This window comes from Centropristis striata, chromosome 5, assembly GCF_030273125.1.
Source record: "Centropristis striata isolate RG_2023a ecotype Rhode Island chromosome 5, C.striata_1.0, whole genome shotgun sequence".
In the NCBI taxonomy this organism is placed as follows: Eukaryota; Metazoa; Chordata; class Actinopteri; order Perciformes; family Serranidae; genus Centropristis; species Centropristis striata.
The window spans coordinates 20,253,426-20,276,253 of NC_081521.1; the positions used below are offsets into that span (position 1 = coordinate 20,253,426).

General features: G+C 38.1%; 1 protein-coding gene across 1 annotated transcript; it reads right to left on the bottom strand.

The window, feature by feature from the left end:
• Nucleotides 1-3,199: 3,199 nt before the first annotated feature.
• On the bottom strand, nt 3,200-9,454 carry LOC131971516 (uncharacterized). Its single transcript, XM_059333025.1, has 14 exons — nt 9,397-9,454; nt 9,151-9,203; nt 7,947-8,238; nt 7,549-7,805; nt 7,174-7,422; nt 6,819-6,950; nt 6,053-6,176; nt 5,806-5,957; nt 5,149-5,248; nt 4,962-5,038; nt 4,682-4,790; nt 4,467-4,527; nt 3,715-3,872; nt 3,200-3,454 (listed from the first exon to the last, which is right to left on the bottom strand). Exons 1-14 carry the CDS (start codon nt 9,415-9,417, stop codon nt 3,200-3,202), a joined length of 2,040 nt encoding a protein of 679 aa, XP_059189008.1. The 5' UTR covers nt 9,418-9,454.
• Between the last annotated feature and the right edge of the window lie 13,374 nt (nt 9,455-22,828).

Genomic DNA, 22,828 nt, shown 5'->3' on the forward strand with positions numbered 1-22,828 from the left:
AGGAATACTCATCGTCTTCTCCACTGTTTAAGCCTATTCATAGTGGGGCGCACAGAGGAATTGTCACTTATTTATTTCATCAAACAATGCAACTTCACAGCAATTACTGCTCTGCCAGAGCATGTCCACATTTTCTGGTGCCTGTGCAGTTGAAGTGCAATAATAACAATAAATATTGTGGTGGAGAGAAGGTAGAATTATTGACATTAACATGATTTGTAAATGAGTTACAGCCAAAAAAAAGTTTTTGTGATGTCGCTGTGACTTTGACCTTTGACCTCCACAATCTAAGGAGGTCATCTCTGTGTGAACATTGGTAGAAATCAGTCAATCACTTTGTCCTTTAGTCTGAGTGGACATTTGCACAGAATTTGAAGAATTTCCTTCAAGGCATTCCTGAGATACTACATTCACAAGGATGGGACAGACGCAAAGATGCACATCACATAAAAACAGCAAAATATTGGTTTGAAAGACATTCAGGCAAACCTGATTGTGCTCTACTAGTGCAGAAATGTCACATCGGGCATTGATGTTATTTGTGCGCCTGCGCTGTAAAAAACAAACTGTCGTTTTTACAGTAAAAAAACAGAAGCTGTGGTTGCCAGAACTTTACCGTAATAAATACGGTGCAACTTTTTGTAATATTATGGTATTATATTATATTTGGTTTTATATATATTATGGTAATATATATATTATATTAGCACTGTTGATTTCCCGTTTAAGATAGCTATTTTAGTCCCTATTTTACCATAAAAAATAAAAAGTTTTTCCATCAAAAGAAACACTGTTCTGCCATATAATTGACAAGAAAAACTTTATAAATGCTGCATGAATTAAAGATTTTACCTTTAAATATTACAGTAAAATGTAAAAACTACTGTTTTGGCTGATATAAACATTTACGGTGTTTCATTGTTACTGAAACTGAATTAACCCATTTATCATTTTACAGTCTTTTACTGTCATGGTTTAGCAGTTTTTCACTGTAAAATCTACAGACATGTTTTACTGTGTGTGAGAACACAAAGCAATGATACCAGTAGATATCATAACAAAAGACGAGCTTTGCAAATGCTTCTGGGTAGAACTGCACTAACCCTGGTCTCATTCAGGACCAGTTAGCTTTCACATGCTTGGTTTGCTGAAGACATGCTAGTTTCCACATTTATAGCATAAGATATTTAACAGTGATAGATCCTGCTTTATATTGCATTAGTAACAACTACGTGGACTTGGATATGAAACATTGTAGCTCAGTATCAGTATCACCATATAGAGATGAGTGCTTGATTTAAAAAAAAAAACAACACAAAACATTTTTTGTTTCCAGTTAATATTGAGGTCTTAAGCATCATCGATGCAATTTGTCATCATGGGGAGTATGGCAGTTTTTTAAAAAAGTAAGTATATTATCCTGTGTACATTATGTGACGGGGTCAGCTTTTTAGTGTGTTTTTTGTGTTGCTTTGCTGTTGTTTTTTTCCTCTGTATGTCTCCCTGGCCACGAACATTCCGTGCAATACACACCCATTATAATCTCAGAATTTCTCCAAAAATGATCATGGTCATTGAACAGGGATTGATAAAAAAAAATATATGACCTATCGAAACGTATCAAATCTATTTATTTTCTATTTTTTTGTAAATATGTATCATTTAAATATGTATGTTTAGGGGGGGGGAAGTAGTAGTGGAGAAGGGGTAGGTTTAAATAAGCTTATGCTTCATCCTACTCCTTTTCGGACATGTTGCGTTCACATAGCTTTTGTTTTGACTATTGCTATTTTTTTTTGTTTTGATTATTCTCATTGGATGTATTTGTTTTTGAGTTTACTTTGTTGTGTTACTCGCACATGTTTGAAATCAAAAAAGCTGAACTGAACATGGCTTTCATTGAGATACTTTTATTAAACCAATCTAAGCTACATTAATGTTTCCTTGCGTTTGATGCTACCGCTATGCAAGCTCAGGTGTTAGCTGTAATATGTGATGTGAGTGCTAACGGTGTAGCTGGGTAAGCTAACATGTAGCTACAGCATTTAAATGAGGGAAATAAAGAAGCCATTAAAAAAAATTAATCTAAAATGTCAATCATAGTCAGACATAAAAAATACACAATACAATTTAAAAGAGGAGAACCACATTCATACATACAAAATAAGTTGACTAAATCAATCACATCACAAAAGGGGTAAATTCATTACACAATACGAATAAATAGAGGATAAAGTAAAATAGATATGACTTTAAGGAAGTTAATCAAATACATTCATGTAACAGTCTATAAAACTGTTGCTTTTTTATTATGTATTAGGGGAAATAGAGAATACATATGATGTATATTGGTGTTGATATGATGTCAGGTTGTAATAATTGTTTTCTGATAACTGAGATGTATTTAAGGTGTTATAATGCACTGTAGTTTAAATATTAAAGTTGGTTAAAAAGAGTAACTTAATACTGTTCAATTATGAATAACGCTGCGGTGAAAAAGATAAATGATGCTCTTTAAAAATATAAATAAGTGCATTTATGTTAAAATATATATTCATGATAAATAATCACCACCAGCGTTAGCTTGATTTTACAACTTAACGCTCACTGTGAAAAGTGAAAAGCTGTAATTTCTTACTGTGTTGTATTGTTCTTACTGTATTTTATTGTCTTGTATTGTAAAGCGTCCTTGGGCTTCTTGAAAGGTGATATATAAATTTAAGTTGTTATTGTTATGAATATTATTATTATTATTGTAATGTGATCACTGGAGATAATGTTACTGTATACTGGACAGGAGGTAAAGTGATGGGTAGCTCATAAAACGGATGCGTCAGAAAATTAAGATATTTATATTAAAATATATTTATTTATATTAAAATATTTTATTTATATTCAAAATAATATTAATTAAAAAAATGTAACTACTATTTACAATATATTTTTTCATTCATTCATTCATAGAGACATTCAATCATTCATGCTCCCATTCACTCCTACGGCCAATTAAGAGTCACTAATTGAACCTAAGCTGCATGTTTAGGACCATGGGAGGAAGCCGGAGTACCCGGAGAGAACCCACGCTGACACGGGGAGAACATGCAAACTCCACACAGAAGAGCCGCAGGCCGGATTCAAACCTGAGACCCTCTTGCTGTGAGGCCACTACGCCACCGTGTAGCCCTATCTATCTTTTTTACTACCCAGAGAGCAAGCCATGCCGACCAAGTCGTCTCGTGATTTGCGGGAGACGAGTTCTGATTTGGTCAAAGGCGTCGGCGACTGTGGCGAGGAAAAACTGCCGTGGCAGAAACCTCGAGAGGGACCAGACTCTCTGGGGGAACCCTTCCTCCTCAGGGCTGGGGGGACCTACCGCTGCTGCTGCTGCTGCTGCTCCAGGATCACAGGACGACTGTTGGTTGTGACCCAAAACCTCCATCTTCAGCTGCACCACCTGCAACACACAAACAGGGATGAACAGACTTACCTGTGGGTCTCCATGACTACTCACCTGGATTGGATCTTCTTCTTGAGCCTGACAGATTTCATTTCAGGTCTCTTGGTGCCTTCTGTGTTGTCCAGGGACTCTGGCACTGGTAAGTCCCCCCATTCCCAGAGCAGCCTACATCTAAAGACACACAGAAAATGTTAGTGGGCTCCGTGTGGAACAAGCAACATGTTTGTATGATGTGTTTGTCGGAGTCGTCCTCTTACCCGTCTCTGGTAGAAAAGGATGTAGGCTGTCCTCTGACGCTGCTCACAGACAGCCCCCCTGGTTGTCTCCGTGACCTGGGCGTCATTATAGTGGAGCCAGCGGTCACCTGCACCACCCATGTCCTGGTCCGGGTGCACGCCGTCACTGACGTAGTGTCCTAACGGGAGAGGAATCACTGTTACAGCTTCACATGAAGAGGAGCTTATAAAGAGGAGGAGAACTGCAGTCTCCAACCAAACTTAATTCAAAATGTAAATGATTTTTTTTTACAGAAAACCAGTATTTAAAGTGTGCTAGTCAGTAAATAACTGAATATTCTCCACCTTTATCTACAGGTCCATCTCAATACATTAGAATATGATGGAAAAGTCCATTTCCAGTAGTTCAAGTCAAATAGCCCCAACCAAATATTGAGTCATATAGATGGACATACTTTTCAGAGGCCAACATTTCCATATTAAACATAATTTTTGGTCTTTTGTAATATTCTTTTTTTTTTTTGAGATACTGAATTTTAGGCCTTCATTAAATGGAAGCCATAATCATTATAATTTGGAGAAATTCAATGAATGAAGGCATTAAATGTTTCATTCTGTGTGTAATGGATCTATATAATGTGTTATTTCCACTTTTTAAATTGAATTACCGACAAACTTTTCTCTATGATATTCTAATTTATTGAGATGCACCTGTATCTGTTAGAGGGACTAGGACTACTGACAGTTAGACCTTGAGTGTGTAAATATCTTACCACTGTTTCCTCTGGTGCCTAAATGGCTGATGACACTAACCAGGCTGTACAAGCCCTCCGCCTGAGGAGAAACACAGTAACAGTAACAGTTAGCTTCACAAACTGTGTGTGTGTGTGTGTGTGTGTGTGTGTGTGTGTGTGCGTGCGTGCGTGCGTGCGTGCCTGCGTGCGTGCGTGCGTGTGTATGCGTGCGTGTGTGTGTGTGATTGTTCTACCTGTGTGGAGGTCACCATCAGCTCCCTGAAGAGGTCGACGGGGTCCTGCAGCTTTACCAGCTGATAGCACGGAGTGAAGGTGAATCTCTTTATCTGTAACATCAGGACTCTGAGGATAGGAAAGGAAACAGCAGAGGCACAAGGTGAGTGATTGCAGAAATTAACTGGATAAATGAATAAAAGCCAGCAAAAACACCTCCATGAATCTAAGTCTGTACACAGGGTTAACGTGTTTCAGATTTTGTAACTGCAGGTTTGTGATGGATGTGATGTGACTCACTTGGGCAGGGTCAGGAAGGTGGAGCGCTGGCCTGATGTCTTGCCTCCACATTCACATTTAAACTCCAGCTGTGTTTCCTGCAGGGACAACAAGCAGTCAGTTAAAACACAGCAACAACACAGCAGGGCCAAATGTTTTGTTCCATGAGGTTCCTCTCAGTCCGTGTTGATGTGAATGAGGTTCTTACCTTCTGGTAGTTCTGGATCATTACCTGTACTGAGGCACCAGGGAGCAGGTCCAGAGAAAGGTTGGTGAACTCCTCCTCTCTGATGGATTGAGCTCCACACCTGCACATTAGAGAAAATAAATACAGTCAATGGAAGAGAATTATTTTCTGATTTAGCTGAACCAGTGGCGGTTCTACACAGTGGCCTACAGGGGCCCTGCTGTGGCCCCTGTGTCAAATGAATAATAAAATGATCAATTTATAACGATAAACAATTCTTACTTTTTTTTTGTTCAAACAATATCTCATTGTACACAAAAGGAACTCAGAATGTGAACATTGTATAATATTTTAATTGTCCAATAAAATATTGGTATATATGCAAATGATTAAATGAGAAATGTCATTGTCATACAAAAAAAACTGTTTTTGTTGGTGAGTCTCATTGTTTAAATCAATGTATTCGTATCTTCCAAATATACTTAAATGAGATGTTTAAATAAGCTAAAATAAAGGTTTTGAATGCTTAAATATCATCTTCGCCATTTGTATGTGCTAATGTGCCCCTCTGATTAAACCCCTCCTTGGCCTCCACAGTAAAATTGGTCTAGAACTGCCACTGAGCTGAACGGACCCTTTAGAGATAAGCTACTCAGGTTTCTCTCTGTGTGCTTTTACCTTTTGCATGTCCTGGTGTTCTGCATCTTAAACACCAGGTTCTTCTCCACAGGGCAGCAGTAGCTGCTTCCCACGAAGGCTGCGACTTCCTGCAGCGGTGGAGCCAGAGTCCTCATCTGACCCAGGACGGTTGTGATGAACTCATGGGCATCCTGAACACACACACAGACACACAGGTTTAATTTAAAGGCACAGACGAGAAGAAGACTGCAGCAGGCAGCAATGAGACGGTAACAAGCGGACTCACTTTCTGGCCGTTGTCGGCAAATTCAGGGGCCAGGATGGAGACGGTCCTCTTGAAGACGTCGAGGGCCCGCAGCTTGTGGTGGCCGTCTCTGGAGCCGTGACATCTCACAATGTTCATAAAACGGCTGGAGATAGAGAAGGAAAAGGTTGTTAGATCTCCGTCAGTGTGTGTGTGTGTGTTCTTGTACTTCCTACATAGTGAGGACCAGAACATGTTTTTAACCAACAGAGTGAGGGCATTTTTGCAAAGTGAGGACATTTCGGCCGGTCCTCACTTCTTTAAAGGCTTTTTTGAGATTTCAGACTTTTTTTTAAGGGTTCAGGTTATATGATAATGATTATTAACTGAAACTTTATTGTGTGGTAACAAAACTAACTAAAATTATAGTGAAAATGTCCTTCATTTTCTTCTTAGTCAACTTTTTTCAAACATAATGAAGATGGATAAGGCAAAGGAAATAAAGGCAAAATTTACTGTGACCTCTTTTAATCTTCCACCCAACAAATTACCCCATTACATAAAACTAAAACGAATAAAAACTAAACTAAAACTAAAAACTAACTGAATTTGAAAAGAAAAAATCACGACGAAATTGAAACTAAAACTAATGAAAAATCCAAAACTATTATAACCTTGCAAGGGAATTCACTGTTCCAATGAGGGCCCTCACAAAGATAGAAGTACAAGAGTGTACAGAGTGTGTGTGTGTGTGTGTGTGTGTGTGTGTGTGTGTGTGTGTGTGTGTGTGTGTGTGTGGCTGCTGTACCTTATCAGCTCAGCCTCAGGAATCAAACTCCACGCATCCTCCTGGTAGTTGACGTCTCTGATGAAGCCTGCGAGTGTGATCAGACTCTGCAGGCTGGAGTTCATGTAGCAGTTGTTGAGCGGGTTGGGAAATCTGACACACAAACACAACAAGTCACATCACACGTTAACATCATTATCTCCAATTACAAACTGCTGATACTTTCACTTAAATATAAACTAGTTTATGGACTTATGTTCTCCATGGAGGTCGAAAGCAAAGCTGCAAAAACAATCAGTTGTTGCATTCTGGGAAGATTAAAACCTGTGTTGTTTCTTGTCTCTGCGTGAGAATAAGTGTGAGCAGATTTACTCACCCGAGCCAGGAGATGTGTTGAACTCTGAGGCTCCACGGTCTGATGACAGTTGCTTTCTGGTGCACCACTTTGGTGACTTTGTCTCCAGATTCAGGCTGCTGAGGCACCGTGGCAGCTGCTTTCCTGTCCTCCTTCTTGTCTTCTTTCAACACATCCTTCTCTTCTTTGCTGAGTTCTTTACACTCCACCACTTTGTCGACTTGGGTGGAGCTGATGGGCTGTCGGGTCCCAGCTTCAGTTTTCACGGGTCTGAAACATGGAGAAACATTGAGCGTACCATAATAAGATGGCGAATAACACTTGATCTTGTGAACTTGATATTAAAATGTGGCTTTGAATGTGAAGTATAAAATATGAGAGTAGTTGTGGACTGACCTGTTCTGGTTCTGCTGGGTCTGTTTCTGGCACAAGACCTTGACGACTGCGTCTTCAAGTAGGGACGCAAAATCTGTCTGCTGAGGCACGGTGGGAGCTGCTTTCTCGTCCTCCTTCTTAGTTTCTTCCAGCTCGTTCTCTTCTTCTTCAGTGAGTCCTTTAAACTCCACCACTTCATCAGCTTGGACGGAGCCGTCGGGCTGAAGGAGCTGCTGTTGATCTTCATCTTCAACACTGGGAGCCACGCGACTTTTTCTCTGTTGGAGGACAAAAAAAACTCCAGCGGTTCAATAACACAGAAACAACAGTGAGAATGAAGACTTTAGAAGACAATATTCACATCCAGACTATAAATATCCGCTAATTCTAAAAGCAGTGGATCTTTGTGTGAAACATACCCTGCAGCAGCTAAACAGTCTCCAGAAAGACGACGACTTCTTCGTTGGCTCTTTCAAAGTCTCTGGTGGACTTGTGTCTTCATTCTGTAGAGTAAGAATGAACAAAAACAACGTCAAGCATCTTCTGTGTCCACATAGAAATGTTACAAACTTGTGAAAGGAGTCACATGAAGCATCAAGGCTTCCTGTGAAACATACCTGACTGCATCTGAACAGCCTGGACCACCAGGGAGTCCTCCCAGTGCGGCTCTCTGCAGAGGTCCTGGTGGCGGGAGCTTCTGACACGTTGACTCTTCAGAAACAGAAACACAGCTTATTGTGAATTCATGTTGGAAACAATAAGGGGACAGTTTAACCCCGTGAGACAAAGCTACCGTTACTGTCTTTAAATGGCTGTAGCCGGCTCAGTTGTAACTTTCTGTGGCTGTAAACAAAGTGAAGATGCTGGTTTCACATGAAACTAGAAGACATGAGGAGCTTTGGTACCACTGACATCAGATCTTGTCGTGGAGTGGGCTAAATCACCCCTCAAATTTAGGTTTTGAGGAGGGACCCTGACCTCTGAAATATTAATGAGTTCTATGGATACCTGCTTTTAAGAATAACTGGTAAAGACAACTTCAATCACGGCAAGTATGTCCATTACATCATTCAACAGATGTAATTACTTTAAACATAATTGTAAAGCTTCTGCTGTAGACTCCTTCAATATCAATCAATTTAGAACGTTGATTAAAATTCCCTTTATTTTGAAAGGATTGATTACAAGTAGAAATTATAATATGAAAATATTTTTTAGATTTAAGTGTAAAAGGCTAAAAAAAATGTAGGTTTTAACAAGAGTTTGTATTGGCCATCAAGTCTAAAAAAACAAATTCCCAGTCATGATACAGGTCTCTGAGTTCACTGACTTTTACAATAACACAATATTTAAATATTGAATCCCTTAAAAACACTGATAGGATGCCATGAACAGTTCTCTAATAAATGATTTGAATGTGTTGTTGAGCCTGAAACAGAGGAGCTGTTGATTCAATTATGTTAATAGGATGTTGTGGCTCCTCCACATGTGCAAAATTGGTAGACAAATATTAAGAAAAACAACTTTTAGTGTACAAGCTGTGCTGCTGTGTTACACAACACTTTGGTTAACTGCATCACATGTTACAGGTGTTCGCTAAGTTTCCAAAAGCAACTTTCTTACCGTCCATTGAAGCTCTGATCTCCCTCAACTTTTTCAGGAGCGATCTGTATTTTCTGTTCAGAATAAGGACAAATATAATACAAATTAGCACAAAAAGCAATGGAAATTATCGAAAACATATGAAAAAGTTTCACAGATAACCACAAAAAGACTTCTGACAGTGAGTGATGCCAAATATTTAGCTGGAGAAAGTCTCAAACAGTGCAGAAACTACACAAACAGACGTGAAGAGTCTGTGCAACAAACCTTTGGTTTACGATCAAACATCTTTGCAAATCTTTCAGTAGGTAAAAACACGACTGAACAGGAGCAAAACTTGTCTGAAGTGATTGAAAACGTGTCTGAAGACTAACTGGGAGACTCTGACATCATTCTGATAGGAACACGTCTCTTTGATGTCACGTTCTAGAATGCTTCATGAGTTCCATCAGAATGTCATATAGAACACACACACACATTTTCAAAAATCAAATATAATCACTGCTTATATCTTCTGGTTTGGCTCAAACTACTGCTTATAAAAGTCTTAGCTTTTATTTAGTCATCGAAAAAATATTAGACCACCCTTTTCCTTCAATTTCTTGTTCATTTTAATGCCTGGAAGAACTAAAGGTACATTTGTTTGAACAAATATAATGATAACAACAAAACTAATTAATAAGAGTTTAATTTAAGAGCTGATATCGAGACATTTTCCATGATAATAACCAAAATCATTATCTAGAAAACATATGTATATATCCACCTTGTGCAAGGGACATTAGAAGAAAAGTTTGCTCATTTTGGTTCATACAGGTTCATCTCAATACATTAGAATATGATGTAAAAGTCCATTTCCAGTTGTTCAAGTCAAATAGCCCCAACCAAGTATTGAGTCATATAGATGGACATACTTTTCAGAGGCCAACATTTCCATATTAAACATACTTTTTAAAATTTTGTAATATTCAAATTTGTTGAGACACTGAATTGTAGGTCTTCATTAAATGTGATGTCATTCTGTATGTAATGGATTTATGTAATGTGTTATTTCCACTTTTTGAATTTAATTTCTGACATAGATACACTTTTCTATGATATTCAAATTCATTGAGATGTACCTGTATGTGTTTGTTAGCATTTTTTTTTATCTGTCCTTACCCTACATGCAAACTATGAAATTATTTATTATATTTTTTTCTTTCAGCACAAAATCAGTCATAAGTTTGACTTTCCATTCTGTTAATTTAACATTGTTTAAGGCTGCCAAGAACCCAAAATACATAAATCAATTAATAAATCAAATTAAATATATTTTTTAATGTACACGCACGGATAACCACTCAAAATATTACTATAAATGAAATAATGGTTAAAAAAAATAATGTTCACTTTTTATGCACACAAAAAAAGCAAAAAGGAGTAAAAAAATAAAACAACACATTTGATTATTTACATACAAGCCAGATTTAAAGACAGTTTGGATGCTGTGAAAAACATTAAGAACAACAGAATCCTTTGCGACCTACATTCAGCTGAATAATGATTGTGCCTTTTTATTTAAAGTCTGTTTGCATACATGTATATAATAGCACGTCTGTGCAACTGTGTCACTGAGCACATATTTTTGTAGAAGTCTCTGGTGGTACCAAACCTGGCAACCCCACAGTCACTGCCCCCTGCTGTTCATGAAGTAATAGATCCAGCATGTAACTCCCCATCAAACCACAAACTGTAGTTTTAACATTATCTTAAACTCAAGGAATGTTAATGTTGCTCTGTGACTTCTGGATATGGAAATAATAAACTGACTGCAGTTAAATTTGTCAACTTAAACATTGATGTAATGTCGTGGTTGTGTTCACAAATTATTTTTATTGAAAAAAGCAGTTTTAAACTACTATATGTTATTAGGACCTGTTTTCTCATTTTGTGACTATGAACAGATTTAAAAAGAGAGACTGACCACTAGATGGCATCATTATCCAGATTTTTAAGATGGGTTGAATTATTTGTCCTTTTCAAAGCGGATTAAGCCATCTCCAACTAAAGAGCTCATTTTTAGATTAACTTGAATAAAATGTGTGTGATGTGTTACACCTTGAGGACTACAGCTCTGGCAATCAGTATACAGATTCATCTCAATATATTAGTATATCATAGAAACTTTATTTATGTCAGTAATTAAATTCAAAAAGTGTAAATAACACATTATATAGATCATTAATACTTGGTTGGGGCTATTTGACAGTGAAACAAAACACATTGGCTATCTGCCTTCTTATAATTATTCAAATATAATATAACAGTTTCCTTTGTTAAAGTCACTGAGGACACTCAGTAAGGAGTCAGGGTGTGTCCTCTCCACACACAGTATCTGGTCGGCAAGCACATTGGCCTGCGGTGGAATGTAAGACACTGACCAGAATGACTGAAGTCAAACTTATTGGGGGAGTAGAAGGGTTTACAGTTAATGAAAATATTTTAATGTTGATGGGATCAAAAGTATCTCAATTTTCTGGCTAATTAAAGGATAAATAAATCAATTTTCTTTCAGCCTTGGTTGATTAAAATGATTATTAGTAGAATCAAACACAACTTGTGTTTCCAGATGAAACTGACTGTTGTTGGTGAATTATACACTTTTCTCTCAACCTACTACAAACATTTAATCTCTTGACAAAATGAATGTGTGCTCAGTGTGTTGAGCCGTCCTCACTTCACCTCGCTGACTCACATTTCAGTAGACAAAAGGTTTGTCTGTGTACAGAAACTTCACCTGGCCGCTGTTATAATTAGATCAAATTTGCATTGAGTTTGGTTTGGAAATACATGTGGAAGAACATGGATTTGATGCGCTGCATGAAAAGTGAAGAACATCTAATTCATTGGGGGTTGAGGGGGCCCGAAAATGTTTTAAAGCTTGTGACTGTGTATGTGTCAGAGCTATTTTTGATAGAATATGACAAACAAAAAATAGAAAGTGTGGTACAATTGTAAATAGCCCAAAAATTCACTTTTTCGCTGAAACCAAACTCAAAACGTCATTACACACGCTCAATGCAGAGGATATGTATGAGATAAATCAGCAATACTTGCTTAATAATAGTCACAAATTACCCTTACATAAATGTTTAACACAAAATACTCATTTACCATTTGATCAAATTATTATTACTGTTAGAATAGCATGGAAAGCACTCAAATGAAAACGCGTATACAAAGGATATGTTAGAGAGGATGGATATTCTCGTAACAAAGCTCTAATGGTAGTAGTTATTCAGACAGTTTAATAATAGCAGCCGAGTTGAGGGGCTGCGGCCAGCCTCGCTTCCTCTGCGGTCTCGAAGCGCCGCAAATTCGGGTCACGGCACCAAAGATGTAACCCGGCCCGCGTGAAATGAGCCTCTCCACACTCTCGGACTCTGTGTTGTCCATCCATCCATCCATTTTCTTCCGCTTATCCGGGGCCGGGTCGCGGGGGCAGCAGGCTAAGCAGGGCATTCCAGACGTCCCTCTCCCCAGCCACAACGTCCAGCTCCTCCTGGGGGACCCCGAGGCGCTCCCAGGCCAGGAGAGAGATATAATCCCTCTACCGTGTTCTGGGTCTTCCCCGGGGCCTCCTACCAGTTGGACGTGCCCGGAACACCTCTAACGGGAGGCGCCCGGGAGGCATCCTTACCAGATGCCCAAACCACCTCAGCTGACTCCTTTCGACACGAAGGAGCAGCGGCTCTACTCCGAGCTCCCTCCGGATGTCTGAGCTCCTCACCCTATCTCTAAGGCTGAGCCCAGCCACCCCACGGAGGAAGCTCATTTCAGCCGCTTGTATCCGCGATCTTGCTCTTTCGGTCACTACCCAAAGTTCATGACCATAGGTGAGGGTTGGAACATAGTTGGACCGGTAAATCGAGCTTTGCTTTCCGGCTCAGCTCCTTCTTCACCACGACGGTCCGGTACAACGCCTGCATCACTGCTGACGCCGCACCAAACCGCCTGTCCATCTCACGCTCCGTTCTACCCTCACTCGTGAACAAGACCCCGAGATACTTGAACTCCTTCGCTTGAGGCAGTACCTCTCTCCCCACCCAGAGGGGGCAGTCCACCGTTTTCCGGCAGAGAACCATGGCCTCAGACTTGGAGGTGCTAACTCTCATCCCAACTGCTTCGCACTCGGCTGCAAACCGCCCCAACGAGTGCTGGAGGTCCCGGCTTGATGAAGCCAAAAGAACCACATCATCTGCAAAAAGCAGAGATGCAATTCTTAGGTCACCAAACCGAATCCCTTCCTCCCCCCGGCTGCGCCTTGATATCCTGTCCATGAAAACCACAAACAGAATCGGAGACAAGGGGCAACCCTGGTGGAGACCAACACCCACTGGGAACGTGTTTGACGTTGTGCCGAGTATGCGGACACAGCTCTCACTTTGGTTATATAGGGACTCTGCGTTGTGTTTTATGGTAATGGTGTAGGGCGGAAGAGGGACCAGTCAGACTCGGGTGGTTATATTTGCGGCTCGGACCGCGTTGTGGTTTATTGCTCGCAACGGCTGGCAGCTCAACCTTCAACAGTACAAGTAAACACTGAATCAGACAGCAGAAAGTCTAAAGGCAGGTTCTCATGCTAAACAACAGACACTTTTGAGCTAGCGCTGTACACACACATAGAATGGACTAAGAAATAACTAAGAACAGTCTAACAACATACACAAACAGCCGTTAATCTAACAGAATAGACATTGAGCAGCGAGACTTGTTTACATACGAAGCTGGTTGCTATGGAGAATATAGATTGAAGAAATTCGTTTCCAAATCACCATTTCACTCTGAGACATTGGAGGAGAAAGTTTCACTCGATGATTTTTTCAAAAGTGAGCAAGAGCCCAGCGAAAAAAGGTGACTAACCAAACCCTGTTTAGTTGTTCTAAAAAGTTATCGTTGAAAATGTGAGAATTCACGAGTTTTAAATAATTTTCAGACTTTTTTTTCAAAGCAGTTTTTTTCGACTTCTCGACTGAATTTGGGCCTTGAGGCGTTGAAAGCTCGACGGCCTCAGCTGCTGCCTGTCAGCTGTGGAGAGTTAGCTCAGTCAAAAATATAAACACATCTATTAAACATGAAATATTGCAGTGAAGACGTTGGTAAAGGCCTGAATAAGGCCTGATTGCAATCATCCATTTAGTAGCTTTCTTTTTCTGACAAATTAGCAAGAAGGGAACAATGACATTTACTGTACACAGAGAAGAGAAAATAACTTATTTAAGGGAAAAATCAGTGATCTCAGGATCAGAAGGCTAAATGTGACACTTTTATTCAATTTACACAACATTTAGTTGTGTTAAATTAGGCAAATAATAAACTAACTAACCTAAACTGTATGTTGACCATTACAGATGTGTGACGTATCATCTCACCTCAGTGACCACAGCTACTGGAGGACGGTGCCCAGCAGGAGACGGGACAGCACCATCACCAACCAGGTAAAACTCTTGTGATGCACACAGTAAAAGTGTTATGCGTTTGTGCTTACTTAAAATATCTTTTTCTAACATTATCTTTAGTGTGCAGTGCTTTGATATAAGTTTAAATGACTATGACTACTAAATGACTAATTACCCATACAATCAGTGAATAAATGCACATAAATGTTTGTGGGACTCTGACAATTGTGACATTAAAAATGACAGTGTGTCTCATCCTTAAAGTGTGACAACATGCACCTTGTGTCAATACTTGTTAGGTAACTTAATCTCTCTGACAGAGAGATTAAGTTACCTAACAAGTATTGACACTGTATTTTTGATGACATCCAGTATACGTGACTAGAAGAAAGGCAATAAAAGCATCCTCAGTGCAAAAAAACAAAGTGTTATGATTAGTTGAAAATAGAGCTGTCAGGATATCAGAAATCGTTGAAACGTGACGACAGCTGTTTAAACGCATTGTTAAAGTTGTGAAATAGTTCAGGCACCAAAACCACGACCTTAAGGTTAGGAGACGAGACCAGGATTAGGCTTCAAAAACACGACCTCTGGACAAACTTCCAACAACGGGACATGGACAGCGGTCTCCTGGATGAAAGACTGGGGCTTTGAGCCATTATCATGAATGTGTGGCCTGAGTCCCTCTCCTGGAACGAGCAGTAACGTGTCTTCAGTTTCTCCGGCTGTATGTCCTGCAGGCAGCTGACCCACTGACTGTTTGTCCTCCTGCTGGTCTGGATGAAGATGTATCGTTGTGGCGATCGTGCGTTTGGTCCCACCTCGGTCCGCGCGTTACACTAAGCGATCAGTAAGTTTGGTGTGTTAGAGGCCAGTGCGATTATTGATATGATGAGAAGTGTGGATCCAAGTGTGGCGTTGAAGCGTTCTGGTATTCCTGTAATAATTATCTGTATAGTAATTACTCTTATTGACTAGTACTTAGCCTTTCATGGTACCATTTTATAATAAAGCCATTTTCAGTGAAACAGGAAGCACAGATGGAAAGCAGTGATGTTACAGCAGCAGTCTGAAAGGATGATAACTGTATCTGGTCCCTTACTTTCTCTCACTGTTCCTCTTCAACAGGCTTCGGAGGGCACAAAGCGTAAGAGGGAGAGCAGCTCTGCCGACCGCGAGGAGCCCCCGGAGAAGAAACTCCGTGTGACTGCACCTGTGCTGCCGGAGCGGAGCCCCAGCCCACAGCCCTCCACCTCTTCACAGAGCAGCCTGGAGGTGAGTGGTCCTACTGTGTCACACACATCTATCCCACACTGCATCAGTGTAAAGGGTGTAGCTGAACCCCCACCTCCCTCTCTCTGTCTGTGTGTCTGAAGGAGGTCCAGCAGCCTGAGGACGACGTTGAGGGGTCCCAGCCTGGTGGTCTCTCATCTTTTGAGGTGCTGTCGCGGATCGTCATGGACTGGCTGACTGACTCTCCGTACAACCCGGAGCTGTGACAGTACCAGACACACACACACACACACACACACACACACACACAAAACAAAATTACAAACTACAAACAAACAAACAAAAAACTTCAACTCCCTTTAAGTTTAAACTCTGTAATTTCTCTTTAGTCCATAGATATGTTTTTCTTTCTTTTTAGTTCGTAAGTTTCCACTTAAATGTTAACTATTTTATTCATTTTTAGTTTGTAGATAAGTTTAAATTCAACTTTCACCTTTCATGTCCTTCCTAAAAAAAACAAAAAACAAAAAAACAAAAACTTTAACTCCTTTTTAGTTTATAGATAAGTTTTAATTCTTTCATTTCTATTTAGTCTTTGGAAGTCGGATCTTTTTAGCTTGTTGAAATGTTTCCTTCCTCAAAAAAAAATAAATCTTTAACTCCTTTTTAGTCCGTAGATAAGTTTTAACTTTTTAATTTCTATAGTCGAAGTTTTAAGTATTTCGTTCATTTTTAGTTGGTCTGTAAGTTTAAACTCAACTTTCACCTTTCATGTCCTTCCTTAAAAAAAAAAAAAAAAAAAAAAAAAAACTTTAACTCCTTTTTAGCTCTAAGGTAAGTTTTAACTCTTTCATTTATATTTAGTCTTTGGATAATTTTTCACTCTGTCATTTCTTTGTAGTTCATAGAAAAGTTTTGCGTATTTCATATCTTTTTAGTTTGTCAATAAGTTTTCCTTCCTCAAAAAAAAAAATCTTTAACTCCTTTGATGTCCATTGATAAGTTTTAACTTTTTAATTTCTATATAGTTCAAGTTTTAAGTATTTAATTTATGTTTAGTTTGTTGGTAAGTTTTTTCATTCTCTATTCCTTTCCTAGTATGTAGAAAATTAATGTAAGTCTTTTATCTGATGCCTACTAAACTTTCTGTAAAAAAAAAAAAAAGAAGCAATGATTAAGTATTCAGACTCATTGCCACTTTTAAAAAAATAATCCTAAATATTTTCTGTGACAGGCTCAAAGGGTTTTAGGGTCGACTGACAGAACTGTTCCACCTGGTTCATGAAGCTTTTTCTTTTGTTTCACCAAGTTGATTCTGTGCTGTCAGTATATTAACTCAGTGAGTTTAAACATGTATTAGGAGGTTTGTTTCATGATAGCATGTTGCACTGACTTCAGCCACTAGAGGTCAGGAGTGCACAGTTTCAAATGTTACATATTTTAAATGTTAATTTAAGGAGAAAGTTTTCTTTTCTCCTGAACTCTTGAGGCTGAAACTAGTGAAACACATTTTCAACTAACTAAAATATAATGACAATAGCAAAAAAGAACAACAGAAACACATAGTGTAGATGTATTTGTTTGTTTTTTTAACTTTGTAGAAGGAAAGAGCTTTAAGAGGGTCTGATGGTGATGTTCCATTCAAATCCTTTTTTTTTTTTTAAAAAGTTGGTAGAAGACATGAAAACTATTCTCTCATACAGTTTCTAATTAATACCATAATTATTTGGCTTTGTCTAAATATATCAGGTAAAGAACAGATGAAACAATTGAAACTAGTGTCTTGTTATTTCATGACGTTGCAGTATGACCAATAGAAACATGTATTTGGATGGAACATTACCAAAGGGTTAGGGTTAGGGAGGGTCAGACCCTCTTAAAGAGCTTTCCTTTTATTATAAACACTTCAACACAGACACACTCATTATAACACGACACAAAAAGATAAGATGGTACGTTTTATTCATTCACAAGCAGAAGTAATATTTGCTTCAGTGTTAATAATACTGTGGTTGACTGACTCTTCATACAGACAGGAGCTGTGACAGTACCACACACACACACACACACATTCACTACAAACAAAGAATTCTTTAAATTTCTATTGAGTTTGTAGACATTTTTCATGTCTTTCCTTTCAACTTTCATGTCCTCCCTCAAAACGCCCTTTAACTCCTTTAAGTCCGTAAAAACATTTGAGGTCTTTCATTTCTATTTAGTTTTCGGTTTAGTTTGAACTCTTTTATTTCTTTTTAGTGAGTCAAAAGTTTATAATCAACTTTCACCTTTTAAGTCCTTCCTCAAAGACAAACAAACAAACAAAAAACAACCTTTAACTCCTTTTTAGCTCTAAAATAAGTTTTAACTCTGTGATTTCTTTGTAGTTCATAGATCATTTTTTAGTATGTCATTGCTTTTTAGTTTGGCGACAAGTTTTCCTTCCTCAAAAAACAAACAAACAAACAAATAAACAAACCTTTAACTTGATTTTAATCCATTGATAAGTTTTATTTTTTTTAATTTCCATATAGTCCAAGTTTTGAGTATTTCATTTATTTTTTGTTTGTTGATAAGTTTCTCATGCTATATTCCTTTCTTAGTATGTAGAAAAGTAATGTAAGTATTTTATCTAATGGCTTCTACACTTTCTGTGAAAAACGTCTCTGTGACAGGCTCAAAGGGTTTTAGGGTCGACTGACAGAACTGTTCCACCTGGTTCATGAAGCTTTTTCTTTTGTTTCACCAAGTTGATTCTGTGCTGTCAGTATATTAACTCAGTGAGTTTAAACATATATTAGGAGGTTTGTTTCATGATAGCATGTTGCACTGGCTTCAGCCACTAGAGGTCGGGAGTGCACAGTTTCAAATGTTAAATGTTTTAAATGTTAATTTAAGGAGAAAGTTTTCTTGTCTCCTGCAATCTTGAGGCTGAAACTAGTGAAACAAATTTTCAATTAACTGTTTTGTTTCCTAGAAATCTTTCAAGGGTAAAAAAAATATAATAATAGCAAAAAAGAACAACAGAAACACATAGTGTAGATGTTTTTGATTTTATTATTTTTTTACTTTGTAGAAGGAAAGAGCTTTAAGAGGGTCTGATGGTGATGTTCCATTCAAATCCTTTTTTTAAAAAAAAAAAAAGTTGGTAGAAGACATGAAAACTATTCTCTCATACAGTTTCTAATTAATACCATAATTATTTGGCTTTGTCTAAATATATCAGGTAAAGAACAGATGAAACAATTGAAACTAGTGTCTTGTTATTTCATGACGTTGCAGTATGACCAATAGAAACATGTATTTGGATGGAACATTACCAAAGGGTTAGGGTTAGGGAGGGTCAGACCCTCTTAAAGAGCTTTCCTTTTATTATAAACTCTTCAACACAGACACACTCATTATAACACGACACAAAAAGATAAGATGGTACGTTTTATTCATTCACAAGCAGAAGTAATATTTGCTTCAGTGTTATTAATACTGTGGTTGACTGACTCTTCATACAGACAGGAGCTGTGACAGTACCACACACACACACACACACACATTCACTACAAACAATTCTTTGACGCCTTTTTCATTTAAAGATAAACTTTAACTCTTTAATTTCTATTTTGTCCATAGATATGTCGTACGTATTTCTTTTTTTTTTTGTTCCTTGATAAGTGTGAATTTTTAAATTTCTATTGAGTTCGTAGACATTTTTCATGTCTTTCCTTTCAACTTTCATGTCCTCCCTCAAAACGCCCTTTAACTCCTTTTAGTCCGTAAAAACATTTGAGGTCTTTCATTTCTATTTAGGTTTTGGTTTAGTTTGAACTCATTTATTTCTTTTTAGTGAGTCAAAAGTTAATAATCAACTTTCACCTTTTAAGTCCTTCCTCAAAGACAAACAAACAAACAAAAAACAACCTTTAACTCCTTTTTAGCTCTAAGATAAGTTTTAACTCTGTGATTTCTTTGTAGTTCATAGATAATTTTTTAGTATGTCATTGCTTTTTAGTTTGGCGACAAGTTTTCCTTCCTCGATTTTAATCTATTGATAAGTTGATACTGTGGCTGTTTCTTATTCACCAGCAGTACTAAAATACATCTATCCCACACTGCATCAGTGTAAAGGGTGTAGCTGAACCCCCACCTCCCTCTCTCTGTCTGTGTGTCTGAAGGAGGTCCAGCAGCCTGAGGACGACGTTGAGGGGTCCCAGCCTGGTGGTCTCTCATCTTTTGAGGTGCTGTCGCGGATCGTCATGGACTGGCTGACTGACTCTCCGTACAACCCGGAGCTGTGACAGTACCACACACACACACACACACACAGACACACAAAACAAAATTACAAACTACAAACAAAAAACTTCAACTCCCTTTAAGTTTTAACTCTAAATTCAACTTTCACCTTTCATGTCCTTCCTAAAAAAACAAAAACTTTAACTCCTTTTTAGTTTATAGATAAGTTTGAACTCTTTCATTTCTATTTAGTCTTTGGAAGTCGGATCTTTTTAGTTTGTCGAAATGTTTCCTTCCTCAAAAAAACAACAACAAAAAAAATCTTTAACTCCTTTTTAGTCCGTAGATAAGTTTTAACTTTTTAATTTCTAAACTCGAAGTTTTAAGTATTCCATTAATTTATAGTTGGTCTGTAAGTTCATATAATGACGTTGCAGTATGACCAATAGAAACATGTATTTGGACGGAACATTACCAAAGGGTTAGGGTTAGGGAGGGTCAGACCCTCTTAAAGAGCTTTCCTTTTATTCCAAACACTTCAACTTCAAATTCCTTTAAATGGTTCAGAATGCTGCAGCTAAAAGTTGATCTAAAACTTGAAAGTTTGACGATATTACAGTCATTTCAGCTTCTCATTGAATCAGACTTTGACGTGCTTCTAATGGCTTTCAGAGTTGAAGTCATGTCCCCCTCATAGCTGTCTGATTTCCTTGTGTGTTTAGAGTAGAGCAGGGTATGACTGCGTGCATATTCACATATTCACATGTTCACATGTACTTCTGCAGGAGATGCACATATTTTAGCTGCAAGCCTCATCACACAATCACTCAACCTGGTCATGACTTTTGTTACGGTTGGCTGCCGTTCTTCATTTATTGAATTGTTTCTCCGCATTACTCTCCTAATTATGTAAATCCAGTTGTGGGATTCCTCGAAGTTGATTGGACCTTCTGGAGCTGTGAGACCGCCTACTTCCTGGTGCCTGCTTACTCGTCTGTGATTGGTGCGGCGGAGATTCCTGCGAGTCAGCCAATCAGGACTCTTCAATCAACCAACTGCACCTTATAAAACGCTTGTGTTTCCACAGTTCATGGCGGCTGTGAGACAGTGAGCAGTCTGCCTTTACTGTTTGTTGCACATCAATTTATGTAATTAGAAGCAATGTATTGTATTATTGATTGTTGCAGCAGTATCACTTGCCTGTCTGAGTGGTTCAGATAGTTTTTTGGGAGTCTTTGTAAGTTCTGTTAGTTTGTAAATTCGTTAGATAAAGAGAACCAAGAGTTGGACACCCTTTGTTTAAATTTTAGTTTGTTTTGTCTGTTGTTTTCTGAAAGCTTTTGGGTGCTGACTTCTTTTTGTACTTTAGAGGGGTTTTTTAAGCCAAGAGCTTTGTAATTCATTTATTCAACTTTGTATAGTTTATTGCTTAATTGTCAGTCCCCATATAGCCTCCTTTTGTTATATTTTGTTGTACAACAGCACTCTCTTACTGGTTAAAAATAAACACCTGATTTTAACCTGAACTGCCCAGTGTTGCGTTCCACCTCATTTCTATTCCTTTTACATGTTACAGCTCTCAAAATCGAGCCGGGTCGTAACACTTTAAATGAACCTGGTAATATAGTATAATATGGTCTGACAGCAGAGCAACTGTAGGAATACTCATCGTCTTCTCCACTGTTTAAGCCTATTCATAGTGGGGCGCACAGAGGAATTGTCACTTATTTATTTCATCAAACAATGCAACTTCACAGCAATTACTGCTCTGCCAGAGCATGTCCACATTTTCTGGTGCCTGTGCAGTTGAAGTGCAATAATAACAATAAATATTGTGGTGGAGAGAAGGTAGAATTATTGACATTAACATGATTTGTAAATGAGTTACAGCCAAAAAAAAGTTTTTGTGATGTCGCTGTGACTTTGACCTTTGACCTCCACAATCTAAGGAGGTCATCTCTGTGTGAACATTGGTAGAAATCAGTCAATCACTTTGTCCTTTAGTCTGAGTGGACATTTGCACAGAATTTGAAGAATTTCCTTCAAGGCATTCCTGAGATACTACATTCACAAGGATGGGACAGACGCAAAGATGCACATCACATAAAAACAGCAAAATATTGGTTTGAAAGACATTCAGGCAAACCTGATTGTGCTCTACTAGTGCAGAAATGTCACATCGGGCATTGATGTTATTTGTGCGCCTGCGCTGTAAAAAACAAACTGTCGTTTTTACAGTAAAAAAACAGAAGCTGTGGTTGCCAGAACTTTACCGTAATAAATACGGTGCAACTTTTTGTAATATTATGGTATTATATTATATTTGGTTTTATATATATTATGGTAATATATATATTATATTAGCACTGTTGATTTCCCGTTTAAGATAGCTATTTTAGTCCCTATTTTACCATAAAAAATAAAAAGTTTTTCCATCAAAAGAAACACTGTTCTGCCATATAATTGACAAGAAAAACTTTATAAATGCTGCATGAATTAAAGATTTTACCTTTAAATATTACAGTAAAATGTAAAAACTACTGTTTTGGCTGATATAAACATTTACGGTGTTTCATTGTTACTGAAACTGAATTAACCCATTTATCATTTTACAGTCTTTTACTGTCATGGTTTAGCAGTTTTTCACTGTAAAATCTACAGACATGTTTTACTGTGTGTGAGAACACAAAGCAATGATACCAGTAGATATCATAACAAAAGACGAGCTTTGCAAATGCTTCTGGGTAGAACTGCACTAACCCTGGTCTCATTCAGGACCAGTTAGCTTTCACATGCTT